Raw genomic sequence first — 20,207 nt, forward strand, 5'->3', positions numbered from 1 at the left:
TGTCCAACTAATCACTGTGACCAATAATTACTCATGTATATTATTATTCTGTAGTTGCAGATCACTCACCTCTCGAGCTCCTCTATATGTTGCAGATTATACAGCAGAGATGGAACTATCTTATCCATATGTTGTGGGTCCCAGATATTTGCCTGAAGTTCATCGTTCACCGTCTTCCTCACTACTCCCTGTAATCCCTTTATACCAGCCATCCGAATCCTTCATACCACCAAAACAAACATGGAGGAGCAGTTAGATAAAACATCATAGAGAAAACATATTCCCCCAGGTCCGTGTAAAATGTGCAGTACATATACTTTTAAACATTCAAATTTTTCTGTAAATTAATGGTATGTCCTTTAGGGTTACCAGGAAAACAATGTAATGGGGAGCCTGCCAATCCTGATTTTGGGGTGCTGTCCTGCCGTCCCTATTTAGTTCCTTCATGTCCTGCATCTGGGGAGACCAGGGAATTGTCTCCGGGAAGCACGACCGCATCATAAGACACGCTCACACTGTGCAATGGGCACTAGGACCATGCAGGGAGCGCATCAGCAGCACTCTCTCCTTGGTTGATAGCTGGAAGGTGGCAGTCCTTCCCCTTTTTTTGTAAGACGTGCCCCCTTTTGGATGAGACCAGCCATTTTTTTTACTGGCCCCAGCCATTGTGGTGAACATTCTCAGGATTCTGCCCAACTTGTCCCTAATTACGGAGCCTACATGTTGGGAAGTATGCCAATGTAACAATCCAAGGTGGATTCAAAGAAAATTTCAAATATGAGCTCAAAATAATTGAACTGGAAATATTATCTAAGTCAACTATGCTTTCAGTTAATTTACTCTGGCCTCAAATGTGAGATTCACTTGGGATTCACTTGGAAGTCTAACTTTAGTAAATAACCGTGTATGTAATATTGTGTGACTCCAAAGTAGTCATTCCCACTCTTGCCCTCCCATCTGGCCACTGACACTTGTATGCACTCAAATGTAGCCATCACCCCTAGCCAGCACTCACACGCAGTCATCACATTTCTTGACTTCCCCATGGCCACCATCACTCCCCCTCACTCAGAGTCATGTACTGCATAGCATACCTGATAGATTTCCACCAAAAATAAAACACTGAAGTCATTACTAAAAATAATTTAAAGTCTCATAAAGTACTTAAAGGAATCAACACCGTTTCTGATGCTCTACAGATTGACATTTTCTCTCTACATTTCTACTTTGAACTGGTTTAAACAAAATCTCCACTAGGTGTTGTCATTGCAGATAGTGTTTTGATGATAATGTTACTAATTAGTCTAACAAAATGTGTACTGAACTCAAAAACAGAACCATAGGCAGATTATCTTTAATCCTTGTACATGGCAGGTTCTATCACACGGCAAACACTTTGAAGCATTTGTTTTCAAGTGATAAAGTTACAAACATCCTGTGTTACTGCTTACAAGGTCTGCTTTAATATTGGTCAAGGGGTTTTATTATTTAATAAAAAAAAAAAAGATATTTAAGAGCAAGTTTTTAGTTTTTTTAGGTTTCAGTAGAATCCCTGGTGGTCTACACACATCTACTATACACATTTTGAAACCAGAATTCATGTTCTACGTGTCACACCTCCTGGTTCTTGGAATATGTCAATCCTTGCTCTATAAAGAAAGGTGGCCTATTTATCTCATATCCCATATTCCCATGTATCCCATATTCAGAAGTTTTTGCAGTTTTCAGTACAATTTCAGTGAAAATTTAGGCATTTCAGGATAGACGTCCCATGATTAGTTGGGAACTTGCACCTCCAGTAAACGTCCTGCGATTAAATTCAGGAAGATTGGAAGATGTACAAAAAGATCACCTCGAGAAACCCTTGGGACAAATTGCATCTAAATTCTGAATGGCAAATATAACATGAATTGTCTGTTTAGAACCTGAAAACAGAATGAGATAAAATCATGCTCCTTTGTTCAAGTTAAGAAAAAAAATCATGGGTGCTTCTGTATTATCACTTATAACTTACTTAGTCCTGATTTCAATATCGTCATGACTGGAATGGCACATCTCACTAAAGCGAGAGACAAAGAAGTCATAGCTCCGGTGGTAGGACGGGGTGTCTTCTTCTATGTTGGCAAACTTCACAAACTAGAAGAAAGAAAAGCCAGAAGAAGAGTTACCTTTAATACAGGCTCTCAAAACTTGTCAAGTGGACCAACATGGAGCTTTAGTACAATCTAAATGGTCCATTTTAACAAAGTAATTATTATTTGAGAAACAGAAAAGAAGAATAATCTGGGAGACCCACTAATTATTAAGCAATGGCCATGGGATGAAGATTGGACTTGGGAGGGGAACCAGTCACAAATGGTCAAGATTTCATATCTGTTTTTCCCTACCAACATTTGTTGATGGATGGATATAAACAGAATGTCATGATTGTGGCTCTTTCCTGCAGTAGTGGGGTCCCAGATACTTCATTAACTGTTTTTACCCCTCAAAGGTTAAGGGAAGAAGATGGAAACTGGGCTAACCTTGTGGTTAATAGTGGCTCCAGATAACCCCCAGCTTTTGTTTGTATTTTAACTTTTTTGAAACACCGCTCTTTGATGTTGTGTAAATTTGGTTTAATACCTCAAGAAATTCTGAACCTAATTCCCTAAATTTACTAGTGAATTTTGCTTTGTTTGATTAATTTAAGGCCATTTCTTACCATTCAGCTGATAATTTTTATTATTTTTTATTATTTTTTAAATATATTCTTACTGAACACACGTTTTACATTTTGGCAGTAATGTTTTTATTGCATATAAACCCCAGAGTAAGGGGACGGCAAGTGATTAAATAAAAAATATTGCCAGTCACTAAAGTAGAATAATACTCTCTATTGTTTGGAGTTGATAGGAGAGAGAGATTTTCAACATTAGAATGCCAATAAATGGCTCATGTTGCAGTATAATGGGTTCCTCAAAAACTCTTGTCCATGATGTAGGAAGGTTACAGACATCATTTCATATATAACAGAGGTTCTAGGTTTTTTCAGATGGGATATCACTAGTGATGTCGCGAACATAACATTTTCCGTTCGCAAACGGCGAACGCGAACTTCCGCAAATGTTCGCGAACGGGCGAACCCGGCGAACTGTCATAGACTTCAATAGGCAGGCAAATTTTAAAACCGACAGGGACTCTTTCTGGCCACAATAGTGATGGAAAAGTTGTTTCAAGGGGACTAACACCTGGACTGTGGCATGCCGGAGGGGGATCCATGGCAAAACTCCCATGGAAAATTACATAGTTGATGCAGAGTCTGGTTTTAATCCATAGGGCATAAATCACCTAACATTCCTAAATTGTTTGGAATAACGTGCTTTAAAACATCAGGTATGATGTTGTATCGATCAGGTAGTGTAAGGGTTACGCCCGCTTCACAGTGACAGACCAAACTCCCCTTTTAACAAACCGCAAACAACCGCAAACAGTCCATTTGCACAACCGCAAACTACCCATTTGCACAAGGTTGGATACCAAGCTAGCCATGTCCCGTTCCTTGTCCTCACTGATGTCATTGAAGGTCTCTTCCTCCATCCAGCCACATACAACACCAAGGGTCCCCGAAAGGTGACAACAAGCCCCCTGTTTTTTTTTTTTTTAATGTACTACTGTTACACCAGATATGAGTTGCACTGGTGTGACACTGTGCCCTGGCAGGCCCTGAAGGAAACGGACTGCTATTATATTACAGTCCAAAAAGTTTTTTTGTTTTTTTTTTTAAATGCAAGCTATTGTGACACCAGATATGAATGGTGGCACTGGGACCACCTTAAAAATATTGGATATCGCTAAAAATCATGATCACTATATACTTTCTCTACAAACCTCTAAAACGAACCAAACTACTCATCCATCCGCTATACCACTTTATCCCACCTAGAACTAGTGCCCAGTTAAAATACTTGACTCTTACTTACCCACACTCAGTCATGCCACACACATTTCACCACTACTCGAACTGAATTCCTCTGACTACGGCTAAATTCATCTTCTACATCAGAACACTACTCCTAAGATTGGCTTGTATCCATGTCTCGGGTCTTTCATTTAGAATAGGGGCAGCTTCGGTCTCCTTCAACACTGACACTCCAGTGCATATTATTAAAAGATTGGGCAGTTGGAAATCCTCAGTCTACACTACAACCGATATATTCCTCATCCCGAGAAAGAAATGAGGAAAGCTTTTAAAAGTTTGGCTTTGTAAATTTGATGCAATAAGTGTGTTTTTCTTTAATACCTTTTCACCCTCTTTGCATGAACCCGATTTACATATATTACTAATATGTTTCTGAACATATATATTATATTATTCACTCACTCACTCACTCACTGTCTGGGCCGGCCTAAGACATCATGCTGCCTAGGTCCAACGATAAATGACTATTGGGGATAATGTATAATAAACAGAGGTTACTGGCTATGGGGGGATAATGTATAATAAACACAGGTTACTGGCTATGGGAGGGATAATGTATAATAAACGCAGGTTACTGGCTATGGGAGGATAATGTATAATAAACACAGGTTACTGGCTATGGGAGGATAATGTATAATAAACACAGGTTACTGGCTATGGGAGGATAATGTATAATAAACACAGGTTACTGGCTATGGGAGGATAATGTATAATAAACACAGGTTACTGGCTATGGGGGATAATGTATAATAAACACAGGTTACTGGCTATGGGAGGGATAATGTATAATAAACACAGGTTACTGGCTATGGGAGGATAATGTATAATAAACACAGGTTACTGGCTATGGGAGGATAATGTATAATAAACACAGGTTACTGGCTATGGGAGGGATAATGTATAATAAACACAGGTTACTGGCTATGGGAGGGATAATGTATAATAAACACAGGTTACTGGCTATGGGAGGATAATGTATAATAAACACAGGTTACTGGCTATGGGAGGATAATGTATAATAAACACAGGTTACTGGCTATGGCAGGGATAATGTATAATAAGCACAGGTTACTGGCTATGGAGGATAATGTATAATAAACACAGGTTACTGGCTATGGAGGATAATGTATAATAAACACAGGTTACTGGCTATGGGGGATAATGTATAATAAACACAGGTTACTGGCTATGGGGGGATAATGTATAATAAACACAGGTTACTGGCTATGGGGGATAATGTATAATAAACACAGGTTACTGGCTATGGGGGGATAATGTATAATAAACACAGGTTACTGGCTATGGGGGGATAATGTATAATAAACACAGGTTACTGGCTATGGGGGGATAATGTATAATAAACACAGGTTACTGGCTATGGGAGGGATAATGTATAATAAACACAGGTTACTGGCTATGGGAGGGATAATGTATAATAAACACAGGTTACTGGCTATGGGGGGATAATGTATAATAAACACAGGTTACTGGCTATGGAGGGATAATGTATAATAAACACAGGTTACTGGCTATGGGGGATAATGTATAATAAACACAAACACACACAAAAAAAATGAATGCAGCTTCAGAATTAATCTAAATTGTATGCTGTCTAGGAGGTGGGAGGGTCTGGGAGGGAGGGTCTGCTGCTGATTGGCTGGAATGTGTCTGCTGACTGTGAGGTACAGGGTCAAAGTTTACTCAATGATGATGAATAGGGGGCGGATCGAACATAGCATATGTTCGCCGTCCGTGGCGAATGCGCTATGTTCGCCAGGAACTATTCGCCTGCGAACCATTCGGGACATCACTAGATATCACAGGCCTTTCCACAGGAGGCCACAGCATATGTTTAATCTTATCTTTCTTCTGTCGTACTCCAGATGATACGTTTTACTCGTGAAAAGTGAGATTCATATTATCACAGATTGTTCTTCTAAATTTCCTCATACTTTATCACAATTTCTCGAATAAAGTGTTGCTATTGTTCTGTGCATGCATTTGCTTACTTGCAACATGTTAAAACACACACATTTACACAATGAAAATTAAGAAAAGTTCCTTTACTCACATCGTCCATTGAGCACAGTACCAGACAGGCTTTTCAAGTTATATACACCGATCAACCACAAAACTAAAACCACCTGCCTAATATCATAAAGGTCCCTTCCGTGCTGCCAAAACAACTCTGTTGCTTCAAGGCATGGGCTCCACAAGATCTCTGAACATGTCCTGTGGTATCTGGCACCAAGACATTAGCAGCAGATCTTGTTTGATTAGCAGCAAGTCCTGCAAGATGCAAAGTTCACTAGCTCACTGGTTGTCTCTCATTGCACCAATTTTGGTATGTTCTAGCCACTGCATTCTAGAAACACCCCACAAGCCGTTTTGGAGATGCTCTGACCTAGTCGCTCTCATTGTATGGCTCTTGTCAATCAATCACGTCTTTTCACTTGCCCATTTTTTCTGTTTCCAACACATGAAATTCAAGAACTGACTGTTACTATTTGCTAACATATCCCACCCCTTGACAGGTGTTATTGTAACAATATAATCAATGTTATTCACTCCCCCTGTCAGTGGTTTTAATTTTATGGCTGATCAGTGTATATGTTTGAATCTCTCCGAGTCCCACACCTTTAGATATTCCTGAAGTGTTTTGACAATTTGGCTTCTGAAGTGATGTTGGAAAACTTGAAATTGTGGTAATTTGATAATTACCAAATATGACATGTAGTCACAAAATAACAAAGAGACAATGACGGGTTTTATGATCCCTTTGTCTTTCATCGCCACACGAATGATGCGCAGCTGGCTATGCAGATGGAGGCAGGGAACTGTCACTTTCTTCAATAAAACATGACAGAATAATAAAGGTGTACGAGGAAATGCAAATCATTTGAAACACTATAAAAGATAGAATTGTCTACATAAATCAGTCATTTTGCCCTGTTAAACTCCCTTCAAGGGCAATACCTCAAAGAGTGCTGGTCATTAAAGTTGATGATTTTTGAATTCTGACTCTCAAACAGAGCTGAAAATCTGTATTCCTGAGGCACAAAAAGCTCTGTGGTTCAGGTTTCTTTGTAAACGTTAAGTGAACATTTGGAAGGTCACTAAAGCATACATTTTAGATAACTTCGGTCCCCGGTCACGGAAGTACAAGTCTGTGTGTTCGGTTTGGAAAGTGTATCTGTCACAGGTTTAAGAATCAAGCAGATGAATATTGACTGCCTATAGCGTCCCTCCCAGCATACCATACTACTGTCACTGCGAGATGCAAGATCACATTTAGGGTGACCCGAGCCACGCGTAGTTAATCTGGATGTGCCAGGCCCATCTCTGCGACATTCAGATTGCCAGCCTAAAATAAATCAAAAGTGCGTTGCTTCTCTGACAAGTATGCAAAATAAGTATGTTGGGGTGGGGGGGGGGGGGGGGGGGGTGAGAGAATCATTGGTTGACATCATCAGATTTGATGACTGCAAAAGCCGGACACTATTCTCATGATTTATCAATTCTTGGATTTTACGATACAGCCTCCTAAATAGTATGAATTTTACACTGTATTTCATATTGTATGAATGTTACACTGTATTTTCATTTAGTAAATTCGTATCACTATCCTTTTCCTTTTAATCTACATCAATAATCATAGTGTCCTGTTTATATTTTCTTTATTTCACAAAAGGATTTCTTACGTCAAACAATTTTAATTAACTAGTTAAATTGATGGGAATAGCAGACTCCTTTGCACTGAAGGGGTTAATAACGTCAACACTGGCATCGTCTTCCCATCTCTCAGGAGAACGTTTCTTGGCATTTATAGAGAATGATTCTTGCCTTGTGCTGTTGACTGTGGGGATATTGGCACTTCCGAAATAAAAGAAGAGTTAGAAAGGACACAAACCATGCTCTCAGAACATCTGTCTAACTTGTTCAACTCAGTCCTAACCTGTAACCATATATATAGGCAGAGTAACAGGCGGAGAATTCACCAAACTCTGAATTCTATCAGCTTGAAACCTGAATGGCTAAAAAAGTCAATCTAGGAGTAGAACTAATTTGGAGAATGTATCCAATTTTGGCATTGAATAAAAGTTTAATTTGCTAAAATGCAAAGTTTATTCAATGAACTACGAGATGAATGGAGTATGAACTGTCAAGTGACTGTCACGTTTATGGACAAAATGGCAAAGCATAAAGTACAGGACTTATAGAGAAATCATCATGTCATATTCAGCCTTATATTCTCTGCTTAGAGGAGGCACCGACCCTTGCTCACTGACAAAATAGAGGCTGGAGGGTAAACAAGTGACCCACTAACTTTTACACTAAACTCCTATGGGCTTGTAACTACACAAAGCAGCCAGAATTATTATACATGCTACAAAAAATCCTAATGTTGTGATAGTTCTCCTTTAAATCACCATCTCTGAGCTGAGGCTGCAATACTAGACTGGATCCCTCTGCAAAAATAATGACTTCCTCCTAAGTGTCTGTGTGAATGACACGGGATCACTTTGTCGCCTCTCTAGTGTCTATAATCAGCGTCTTGTTTTTGTCCTTACACCTTCATTATCTCCACGCTGGCACTGGTAATACGATGACAAAATGTTTCCACTGTCACAAGTAACATCCTGACTATATCTGTATAGACTGGAGTCAGCTTCACAAGAAGAACATTCACAAATGTATTTAGAGTGTAGTAACAACAGGAGTCAGAATTAGAATACACCTTCTCTACATAATATACATACTTTACTTTTCAAACAGCTTTAATAGTTTTAATGCTACTAGAGTTATTAATTAAGGGCTGTTCCCCCTACAATACTCTGCATTGAGCATATCCGCTAAAGGGGGAGCATTGTATCCCCGGAAATTACACTGGATGGATAAAACATTGAAAATCACTTAAAACCTGTCTTAACTTCGTTGTCATGTGATGTTCTATTTTCTTTTAAATTTATATTAAAGTGACACTCTAGGGGCGGGGCCCGACCGCCATGCTGACCGGTCGCGGGCTGGAGACGCTCCTGCAAAAATCGGCCTAAATTGGGAGAAAATACCAAACTTAAAGCCTGACTCGGAGCCAAGAGGCCACCTCTCATGTCCGGGTGGTTGCCGGTGCCACTGCAGTCCCCGAGATCGGGAGCTTTGCAGACCCAGGGGGAGATGCGAGGCTTCGGGGTCTGCGGCCTATGCGGGTGGAGAGCGGGGCGGACGGCCGCCGTCCTGCTTTGGAACCTGGTTGCCGCGCAATAGCCCAGTGATGTGTCTCACGGGCCCCTGCTTCCCCCCCATGGACCGGGGGGGTTATCCCGGTCCTCCCTGGAGGGAACTACCGCCTAATTCCCTCCGAGCCCGCCTGATAAAACGCACCACACGCTTGGGCGCCAAAATGGCGGAGACGCAACTGATGCCGGGAATTGCATCTGCAGCTATCTGCAAGCAGCTCTGCCCACAGGACCACACGCAGCATACACCATGAGCCTACAGACAAGCGTCTGACCCTCTGAACAGCCCCTGCTTACCACCAAAGATCGAGCCTGGCTCCACGACTGCCTTCCTGGGCGGGATGCCCCCGAGGTTGAAGCCTGTCGGCAGCGAGGTAATCGCTTTACCACTCGAACAGAAGCAGACACCAAACACCAGGAGGATGAAAGAGCAGACCGCAACCAGCAAACGCCGCAGATCCACCAAGGAATAAACGGGTGATACACAGCTCCAAAGACTAACATGGGGGGCACACACTTAGCCACGAGAAGGCACCAGCTGACTTGGACTTATTACCAGGCATAGTAATCACAGTCACTCAGCCTCCCATGCCCCAAACGAACTCTCAAGAACCCCAACCACTGCTAATCTGCCTAACCCAATCAGTGAACTAGATAAGTCTGCTCATAGATATGAATGTTAAACCTCTAACATATAGTACAACATAGGGATCATACAGGCTCCTTCCCTGGGCGGTGCACCTCTGAGGGCATACCAGCCTACTTAACTGACACCCTCCCTGCTGCTGCAGATGTATCCCAGCTGAGATAGACATCACAGTGCAACCATTAGTCTATACCCTGTAAGCCTCTTTATCCTGCAATTAATCTTACCCTACATACAGTTAAGAAACTCCCTAGCAATGGAGATATAGCATGCCGTTACACCATAAGGTTATTTTCGTGTTATAAAAAGTGCATTATTATCATCATCTGTTATATAGCCAGCAGCATTACCATACACGCAGACAGAGGACCTAGATACGCACTACCCAACCTAGCATGTTTGTATAGCTATATTGTGTGTATAAGTTAACTCTCTAGGCTTTGTTAACAAACAGAGAAAACTAATTGTTAAATCATTTACTCAAAAAAAAAAAATAGTGCCTGATTAACAAATGTCACAACTTGTATTATATACTGTACTACTACATACCTTGCAATCGCTGTTGTGGCGTAGCAAGGCTGTCTGTTAATTTTGTGCACAACAAAAATAAAGAATTAAAAAAAAAAAATAAAGTGACACTCTACGCACCATAACCACTACAGGTTTATCTCGAGGTGCTAAAACTATAGGTGCTTTATGTTATGCAATCTTTGCAGGACCAACATTAGGCACCTTCATGCTCTGCATCCCCATAGAAATGCATCGGCCATTTATTCAGTATGAGGAGGTGCTAATTGGCGAAGTACAGTGATTGCCGCACGCGTGCACCACAAGGCTTTCCTGTAAGGAAGCACTGATAAACTCAGACAGGGGTGGAGCAATGTCTGTGGCAATACCAGCACTGCGCTGGAGGAAAGGTAAATAAATATACTTTTCCAGAGGGGCAGTTAATCTAAATAGGCAGTAAATACTCTGTAAGATTAGAATATTCTTTTAAACAAAATACTTCATAACCCAGTTCAGACAGTCTGAATGTGTGTCTGTATCTCTGTGTGTCTGTGCATCTGCATCTGTGTGTCTGTATATCTGCATTTGTGTGTCAGTATGTGTATCTGTGTATCTTTATGTGTGTCTTTATGCATAGTGTGGTTGCTTATCTGCATGTGTGTCTGTGTGTGCCCTTGTGCATTTGTGTATCTCTGTGTGTCAGTGTGTGTGTCACTATGTATCTGTATGTGTGTATCTGTGTGCCTGTTTATCTGCATGTGTGTCAATGTGTGTGTGTTAGTGTGTGTCTGTGTATCTGCATGCATGTCACTGTGTGTATCTGTGCATCTATGTATCTGCATGTCCATCAAAAAGACTTCATGTAAACACACCTATTTTTTTATAATAATAAGTAAAATGTTTTTTTATCTAAATGATTTGGATATTGGCTATTAAACAATGTTTTAGGCTTAAAATTGTGCTCAAATATTTACTATGTTGCTTCCTGTGACATCACAAATTATTATCTCACCATAGAATCGTGAGAACAGCAGGATAAAAGTACTGCACGTCACTAGACGTGCCTTCAGTTGAAAACAGCACTAAAAAAAAACCACAGGGGTCCCAAACCAGGCTGATAGAGAATGAATTGTACTACCTGTGCAATGCTTAGTGAATATCCCCCTAGACATACAGAGTTACATATAATATATATATATTATGTTACAGGGTGTCAGTCATACACAGGGGTCCCAAACCAGGCTGATAGAGAATGAATTGTTCTACCTGTGCAATGCTTAGTGAATATCCCCCTAGACATACAGAGTTACATATAATATATATATATTATGTTACAGGGTGTCAGTCTTACACAGGGGTCCCAAACCAGGCTGATAGAGAATGAATTGTACTACCTGTGCAATGCTTAGTGAATATCCCCCTAGACATACAGAGTTACATATAATATATATATATTATGTTACAGGGTGCCAGTCTTACACAGGGGCCCCAAACTAGGCTGATAGAGAATGAATTGTACTACCTGTGCAATGCTTAGTGAATATCCCCCTAGACATACAGAGTTACATTTAATATATATATATATTATGTTACAGGGTGTCAGTCTTACACAGGGGTCCCAAACCACGCTGATAGAGAATGAATTGTACTACCTGTGCAATGCTTAGTGAATATCCCCCTAGACATACAGAGTTACATATAATATATATATATTATGTTACAGGATGTCAGTCTCATGTCCTGCTTTCTACTTCTGTATTGCTTATTACTAGCTAAAAGTATATACTATAAACAGGGCTTGGAAGAGTGAATGGCCAGTAAGCCTGATTATAATACAAGATACTCATGCTTTGAAAGGGTTAAACAAATGGGAGTGGGTTCAGCGCTTGGTGGTCAATAGAAAGCTTAAAATCAATATGAGAAAGGCTGCAACCTAAAAATATGACGTTCCCTCCCAAGTCGTCAAAAAAGGATGAATCTAGAGAATAAAAGTTATAGGTCGCGCCACAGAAACCGATAAAAGATATAATAAAACCAAACTTAAATAACAGAATGAAATGATCAGGATAATCACACCGCAATAGACTATAGGGTAGGTGAAATACAGTTTTGTACTTACATATATCAAAATAGGGTACGATAAATAATTAATAGTCCCAATAACACTGGGCCCATAAAAGGCCAAGTCCACTTGCGAGAACTTGAGTGTAGTGTGAGTCTATGCAGATTTTAGAACTGGAAGTAGTCAGGTTCTCTTGATCCAGATGGAGATATATGAAAATAAAAGGAAAATTCCAATAGTGCATACTGCAACTGAAAATCACATGGAAAGAAATACTTCACAGCAGGGAGGTATTTAAACTCACCTATTGGAGAGCTAGAACTAGCTCAGGTATGACCAGCGTTCAGTGGCGTCGATCCCCCACTGGTAGGATATAGGTGTTAACAAACAGGAGGAGGTCCTCAGTATAGGGAGATAGATACAATCCAATATAGTGCTCACTGCTTATATATAAAGGCAGGTAGAAACATAGAATATTTACATTTGAGTGAGCAGGATCTACTGCTCACTATAATAGCATAGGTGGTATAATCCCCAAATGTGATTCTTGAGCAAGTGAGTTATCCGATGTGATGAATAACCAGGTTAAAATAGAAAAAAATTTGTTAAAAGTCTAAAAGGTAAAATAAGATAAAAGGTATATTGCATAAATAAAATAATAGCCAATATTCCTTTAAATTCACCTATTGGAGAGCTAGCTCAGGTATCACCAGCGTTAAATGCCAGTTGATAAAGCCCTGTGTGGCGAAACGTGTTTTGGATATTTTAAAGATTTCTATAAATACTATTAAAGGAATATTGGCTATTATTTTATTTGTGCCATATACCTTTTATCTTATTTTACCAGGTGGGGATTATACCACCTATGCTATTATAGTGAGCAGTAGATCCTGCTCACTCAAATGTGAGTATTCTATGTTTCTATACCTACCTGCCTTTATATATAAGCAGTGAGCACTATATTGGATTTTATCTATCTCCCTATACTGAGGACCTCCTCCTGTTTGTTAACACCTATATCCTACCAGTGGGGGATCGACGCCACTGAACGCTGGTCATACCTGAGCTAGTTCTAGCTCTCCAATAGGTGAGTTTAAATACCTCCCTGCTGGGGGGCGGGGCCCGACCGCCATGCTGACCGGTCGCGGGCTAGAGAGGCTCCTGACAAATTTGGTCTACTGTGGCACGAAACCCAAGCAATACAGCCCTACCAGCGACCAAAAGTTGACACAGGTATCCGGGCAGTTGCCGGAGTTTCGGAGCCCATGTGGGCGATATGAAGCTTCGGGGCCTGCGGCCTATGAGGGTGAAGAGCAGGGCGGACGGCCGCCGCCCAGTTTGCAAACCTGGCTGCCAAGCAACGGCCTTGCAATGCACCTCGCGGGTCCCGCTCCCAGAACACACAGCACGGAGGGGCTTCAAATCGCCATGACTGCACCACGCAGCGGATCAGCTTGCGGGGATACCCCAGAGGCATCAGACTGTCAGACCAGATGACCCACCTTGCAGGGCACCAGTGGACCTTGCCAGAAACCTTGGCTTACCTGGCGGACTGTATGTTTTATACTATAATGCCATCTATTGTTTGTTTAACCCTTTTCTGCCATGCATCTTGAGACACTCATAATTTTGATGCCATGTTTGCTGCCATGTTGTGCTAATATCTACCCTTGCTCAGCAGATTGTGTTTATAGCAGTGCCTAGCATGAACAAGATTATTGTTGCATGAATAGCCAGTCTGGGGAGCCTTCCCATCTTCTCTATTTCCATTTCCTCCTCTAAAGCCTGTGTACCACTCAAAATGTCTGTCAGAACACACTACGTTCTACAAACTAGCTCACGCCTAAAGCATGTACGATAAGCGAGCAACCGAACTGTCTGTATATACCTACCTGCATTTAATCTTGGAGCATACCTAACTCTTGGGCATGCCAGTCTTATCTGCCCCATTAAACTGCGACCAACCTATATGTCTAAAAAGTCCTGCAAATATTATTACTCCAACATAGTTGAATCTACTCACTCTAGATGTATGATCCCAGCCTGATTGTATAATATAAAAATGTGCCGATACTTCAACGCCATGAATGTACAAATAATGCTGTTACATCTCTCGTTAATGCTATTGTGGCAATGTCAATGCTTTGTTAACCCCTGCACAAAGAAAAATAAAGAATTTAAATACCTCCCTGCTGTGAAGTATTTCTTTCCATGTGATTTTCAGTTGCAGTATGCACTATTGGAATTTTCCTTTTATTTTAATATATCTCCATCTGGATCAAGAGAACCTGACTACTTCCAGTTCTAAAATCTGCATAGACTCACACTACACTCAAGTTCCCGCAAGTGGACTTGGCCTTTTATGGGCCCAGTGTTATTGGGACTATTCATTATTTATCGTACCCTATTTTGATATATGTAAGTACAAAACTGTATTTCACCTACCCTATAGTCTATTGCGGTGTGATTATCCTGATCATTTCATTCGGTTATTTAAGTTTGGTTTTATTATATCTTTTATCGGTTTCTGTGGCGCGACCTATAACTTTTATTCTCTTTGAAAGGGTTAAAATGCCTTTGCCTTAGTTAAATCTTTCCACGTCTGTAGGGGTTAAAAGCAAGAATTCCCTCTACTGTTTGCAATCTGTGGCAAGCAGAAACCCCCTTGTTTTTATATCTTTTATAAACATCCTGCTGTTGGGAAAAAAATAACAATTCTTTCTAACCACCTGCAAATTGTAATTGTGTTACTAAATCAAAGACTGCCATGTACTTCAGTTAACAGAAGACGTGCTAGACATGCGCAGCAGAATAACTGTAATACGTAATGTTATATGAGAATTATACTTTTTGCACTGAACGTCTATGATTGGTTGATTTTTGCGGTCTGTTGGATACACCCCTATGAAAACAGTTTGTTTCATAAATACGCTGTACCCGCATAAAAAAGAGCACTTATTTCTCTAACTTCATAATGACTGGTCTGCTTTAGTTGTACATTAATTGTTCTCTGCAGTGAGATTAACCCCTTAAGGACCAAACTTCTGGAATAAAAGGGAATCATGACATGTCACACATGTCATGTGTCCGGAAAGCAGGATGTGTAACCAGCATAAGTCCATGGCAGCGTAAGGGTTACAGACCCTGTAAAATTTTGCAGCCTAACTCAAGCTGTATGGAGTAAAGGCATGTTATGCAGCTAAGGGGCAATATGAAATAAAGGGGTATCGAGGGAATCCTTAGCAGAATTCTGAATAATATCTGCAGTATCCTGTATCCATGATTATAAATAAAAAGTAAAATAAAAAAACTAGAAAATTGTCTGGCCTTTGCACCTCTGATCTGACACTAAAATTGAAGCAAAACCCCCCAAAACACAGGCTGCGCTCCTGTCACACATGCCATACAAGTTATGTTTTGTAAAAATAAAATAGAAGTTATATTAAGGCTTGAACAAAAAACATACAAATATTCCAAAAATGTAAATGTAAATCTTTATCATGACCCTCAGAGCTAAGGGATGCTTTTTTTTTTTTTATTGTTTTCTGGTAACTGCTGTACAGCGTCCACAGGCAGCCGAATGAGAGGTTACAGGAATCTTCTAATTGAACGTGTCATGAAAACTGTCTAATAGAGATAGTCTACTCTAGATAATACCACAATGTGCGTTTACACAGCCAGGACCAAATCTGTGTGATGGCTGCAGGATGTTGGATTTACAGTGCTTTCTAGCTATGCTGACATTTATTTCGTTCTTTTTATACTGAAGTCTCCATGTTATTCTTTTTTTCCCCGCGGAGGAAAGCGGAATTGAATTGTTGCTAATAATAGAAGCATGCTTTCCCCTTCATCATATATTATTAAACACTACAAACTGCTCAGCTTTCCCAGGATCACAGAAATACCTTCCTGCTACAGAACTTCAGTGACCCTGCTGAATGTGGAACGCAGAATATCCAGAGAATTGCATTCGTCACGAACGAGCACGCAAATCAAAGAGATTTAGATATTTCATACTGATAATCAGAACGGGATCAATGGAAAGCGGCATTTTATTTAACTGTTATTCTACAATACTGCTATTCTAAACTTGGCCTCAATTTAATGCGATTTCTAAATGGCTCAATACGGTTAGAAAAATGTCCTAATGATTTATCTACAAAAATTCCCTTCCTAAACACTTTTGAGCAATGAAACTGCAGGGGCATGATCTATACACCAAAACTGCTTCACTAAGCTGGAAGTGATTTAGAGAGTAGAATATCCCTTTAATCATTCATGGAATAGACATTTATATTCCTTTATTGATTCCGTGTTTGATTACCGTATATACTCGAGTATAAGCCGACCCGAATATAAGCCGAGGCCCCTAATTTTACCCCAAAAAACTGGGAAAACGTATTGACTCGAGTATAAGACTAGGGTAGGAAATGCAGCAGCTACTGGTAAATTTCTAAATAAAATTAGATCCTAAAAAAATTATATTAATTGAATATTTATTTACAGTGTGTGTATATAATGAATGCAGTGTGTGCGTATGAATGCAGTGTGTGCGTATGAATGCAGTGTGTGCGTATGAGTGCAGTGTGTATGAGTGCAGTGTGAGTGCAGTGTGAGTGCAGTGTGTGTATGAATGCAGTGTGTGAGTGCAGTGTGTGCATGAATGCAGTGTGTGAGTGCAGTGTGTGTATGAATGCAGTGTGTGAGTGCAGTGTGTGTATATGAATGAAGTGTGTGTATGAATGCAGTGTGTGTATGAATGCAGTGTGTGTATGAGTGCAGTGTGTGTATGAGTGCAGTGTGTGTATGAGTGCAGTGTGTGTATGAGTGCAGTGTGTGTATGAATGCAGTGTGTGTATATGAATGAAGTGTGAGTGTGTGTGATGCAGTGTGTGTTTGTGTATGTGTTGGTGGGGGTGGGCATTTTGATTGTTATATTATTAATTATTGTATTAATTATTATTTTATTTTTTTATATTATTATTATTTTTTTATTATTATTATAATATTTTCGTCCCCCCTCCCTGCTTTGTCACTAGCTCTGAAAGGGACTGGATAGGTCAGGAAAAACTACGAATGAGATGGGTGTCACGTATTTATCTGCTCATCAAAATGTGATTAATGGCATTTACTGTTCTGACAGGAAAAGTTGTGCCGAGCAGCAATCAATCCACAGGAAGGTTTGTGCTGAGCAGCAATCATGCAAATATTAACCTGCTAACTGCCTTTGGGGGTCAAAGGCCGGTTACAACCAATCAGATCCAGAGGAGGGGTATTTAGGCCCAGTTCTCCTCTTGCTCAGTGCCCTGTTGTGGTTTCCCTTGTGGTTGTCCGAGAGCGCGTTATTGATTCTGGTAATTCTGGTTATTTGACTTTGGCATTGTTTTTGACTTCCCTGTTTTCTGGCATCCCTGACTCCTGGCTTTTCCTTATCGTACTGTCTCTTTCTGTTTCCCTTGACCTCAGCTATTTCTGACTATTCTTTGGTACGTTAGTCCGGCCATTCTAAGGTCCGGTATACGTTACCTATCAGTCCTCTGTGTTACACAATTCTACATGCTGGATAATACTGTAATCCTGACAATGGGTACTCCTCGATTCTTTGCAACTATAAAAATGTTTCCTCGAGAGATGTGGGTAACACGGGGCACACTGAATAGCCCTGTCTATTACATTCCAAATTACACGTTTCTATCCATCATATTTAGTATTCAAGGAGAGCATAGGCCAAAACTTTTTCTTAATCACAGTAAATTCTGCATCCCAATTTACCAGATAGAAACAGTTAACTAAGGCCTCGATTAAGTTTGTTTAAATCAGCATCAGAAATTATTCCAAAGGGATTTGGGCCAAAATTAAGAATGGCCCTCGTAAATAGACACTTGGAATAAATTCCTACAGACGTTAAGATTTTTTAACAATGAATCCAACAATGGTGGGGGGGGGGTGGTAAAGGGGGCAGGCCAGTGGAATGGTCACCTCACTGGCTCAGCCCAAAGGGGGCAGCACCGCCCAGAAATGGCAGGTCAGCTTGGCATGAATGCATGCCACTCAAATAGACAAGCCCACTGAGGGAAGGACATGCTCTTTGCAGGGTCCAAGTGTTCTGAGTGCAGCCCAAGCGAGTCTAATGAAATTAGAATGGTTGAGAGGCATGGAGGTTGGAATCACTCCTAATGCCGATTATAAATCAATGGAATTCTTTACTGACTCACTGACAATGAGTTAATACAATTACCCTGTGTACACCAGCCTGATAAAATGGACACGAAGCTGTAACATTTTTGGGACCACTGCCGGTCACACTAAGTTCGAAAGCCACCACTACCCTTTTTCTGGATAGTAATTGTCTCTTCTTATAGAATGTTCCAAAGCCACTGCTTCTTCCAGGGGTAGCAGATGTTTATGGTTTAATGCCTTGTCCCTTTGGGATCCACAGTAGTTATTCTACTGCTTTAAACATACTCAATGTGTAGATATCTTCAGATTCCTGACCTGGTATCGTGGCCCAGTAGTTCTCAGCCTTTCGTAGGATGTGAATTTGTTCTGCAAGCAGTTTCTTTTTCCTGCAAGGCATTCAAGGCATTTTTCCTTCACATGCACACTATAGATATCCACTGAACAATCTGCACTAGAATAGCACAAGTGTGGAATGTCAGAGTTTGTCTATTGTGTGTGTACAATGCCTGGTTTGTTTTGATAAAGTCATTTTTTTCTACGGGAGAGCTGGCTTGGTGGAGACACGTCACTTTCACTAGCAAACCAGTGTGTGTTTAGCTTTACAGCTCGCTTCCCATCAGTTTGAGAAATAAATGTCTTAGTCACCTCTGGCAGTGAACAAGAAGTTGCTGTTATGTCCTTGCTCTGGGCATACCCTGAAATTTCAATAACCAACCAACGCAAACACAGGGGCGCATGTAAAACAACCATTGTGTATAGAGAACAAGAAAATGATGGTTGGTAGCTGATGGTATATAGAGAAATACTGACACAAAAGTATAAACATGAAACAAAAGGAAATACGGTAACAAAAGAGGTGCTGAGTGAGTCAGAGTGCATGCTGGGAATCCCAGGCGCTGTGCTCTGAATTATCAATGAGCGCTGGACCACGAGGGAGTAAACGTGGTCTAAACATGTTGAGGGTATAGAACTTGTCCTCCCCAGGAGCATCCCTCCTACTTGCCTGCGGCAGGACTAAACGCTCACAAAAACTGCCTGCTCGGCAACTTAAACTGATTGTCGAGCGAAAGGAATTCCCCCATCCCTGTTAGCTTTACCTGCAGATTTTATTTGTGGCAGAAAAATAAATGTCGGAAGCTATAGATATCCCCTAGCTCAGGGGTTCCCAAAGCAGTCCTCATGGCCCACCAACAGTGCAGGATTAATGTATTTTCCTGTTTAATTCCAAGGGAGATATTGACAAAACCAGTCCCCCTTCCCCCCCAAGAATCTCACACAAGAATGGTTAATGGAGCCAAGTATATTCACGGTGCTGAGACCCCGTCTAACCCTTGGATACCAGGCGGCCTGGTTACCTTATGGTAAATCCTGTTCTGCTTTCCTTAACTATTACATTGCTTATTTTTGTTTGATAATCTCTAGATTTATTCTGTTTGGTGCATAGCAGAATTCAGCTCCGGCTCCACGATAACCTGAGTTTCACAAAATGTATAGAATGCGACTAAATCCTGCACTGATAACACCATGTGTGCTTTCCAGTGAATGTTGTGACCAGCATTCTGGAGATAAAGTATTGGACACACAGCATATTCTGTGCAGAAAGAATCACGGGCAGTA

At 40.7% G+C, this 20,207-nt stretch overlaps 1 protein-coding gene across 3 annotated transcripts in view; it reads right to left on the reverse strand.

Moving 5' to 3' along the window:
• Positions 1-20,207, reverse strand: part of EFR3B (EFR3 homolog B) — a 188,302-nt gene that overhangs the window by 41,560 nt on the left and 126,535 nt on the right. For all 3 annotated transcript variants that reach the window (XM_063441984.1, XM_063441983.1, XM_063441985.1), the window contains 2 exons: positions 2,015-2,136; positions 70-219 (listed from right to left, as the gene is read on the reverse strand). In XM_063441984.1, the coding sequence (XP_063298054.1) occupies positions 70-219; positions 2,015-2,136 (272 nt within the window). The remainder of the gene's footprint in view (positions 1-69; positions 220-2,014; positions 2,137-20,207) is intronic.

This window comes from Pelobates fuscus, chromosome 2, assembly GCF_036172605.1.
Source record: "Pelobates fuscus isolate aPelFus1 chromosome 2, aPelFus1.pri, whole genome shotgun sequence".
NCBI classification, from domain to species: Eukaryota; Metazoa; Chordata; class Amphibia; order Anura; family Pelobatidae; genus Pelobates; species Pelobates fuscus.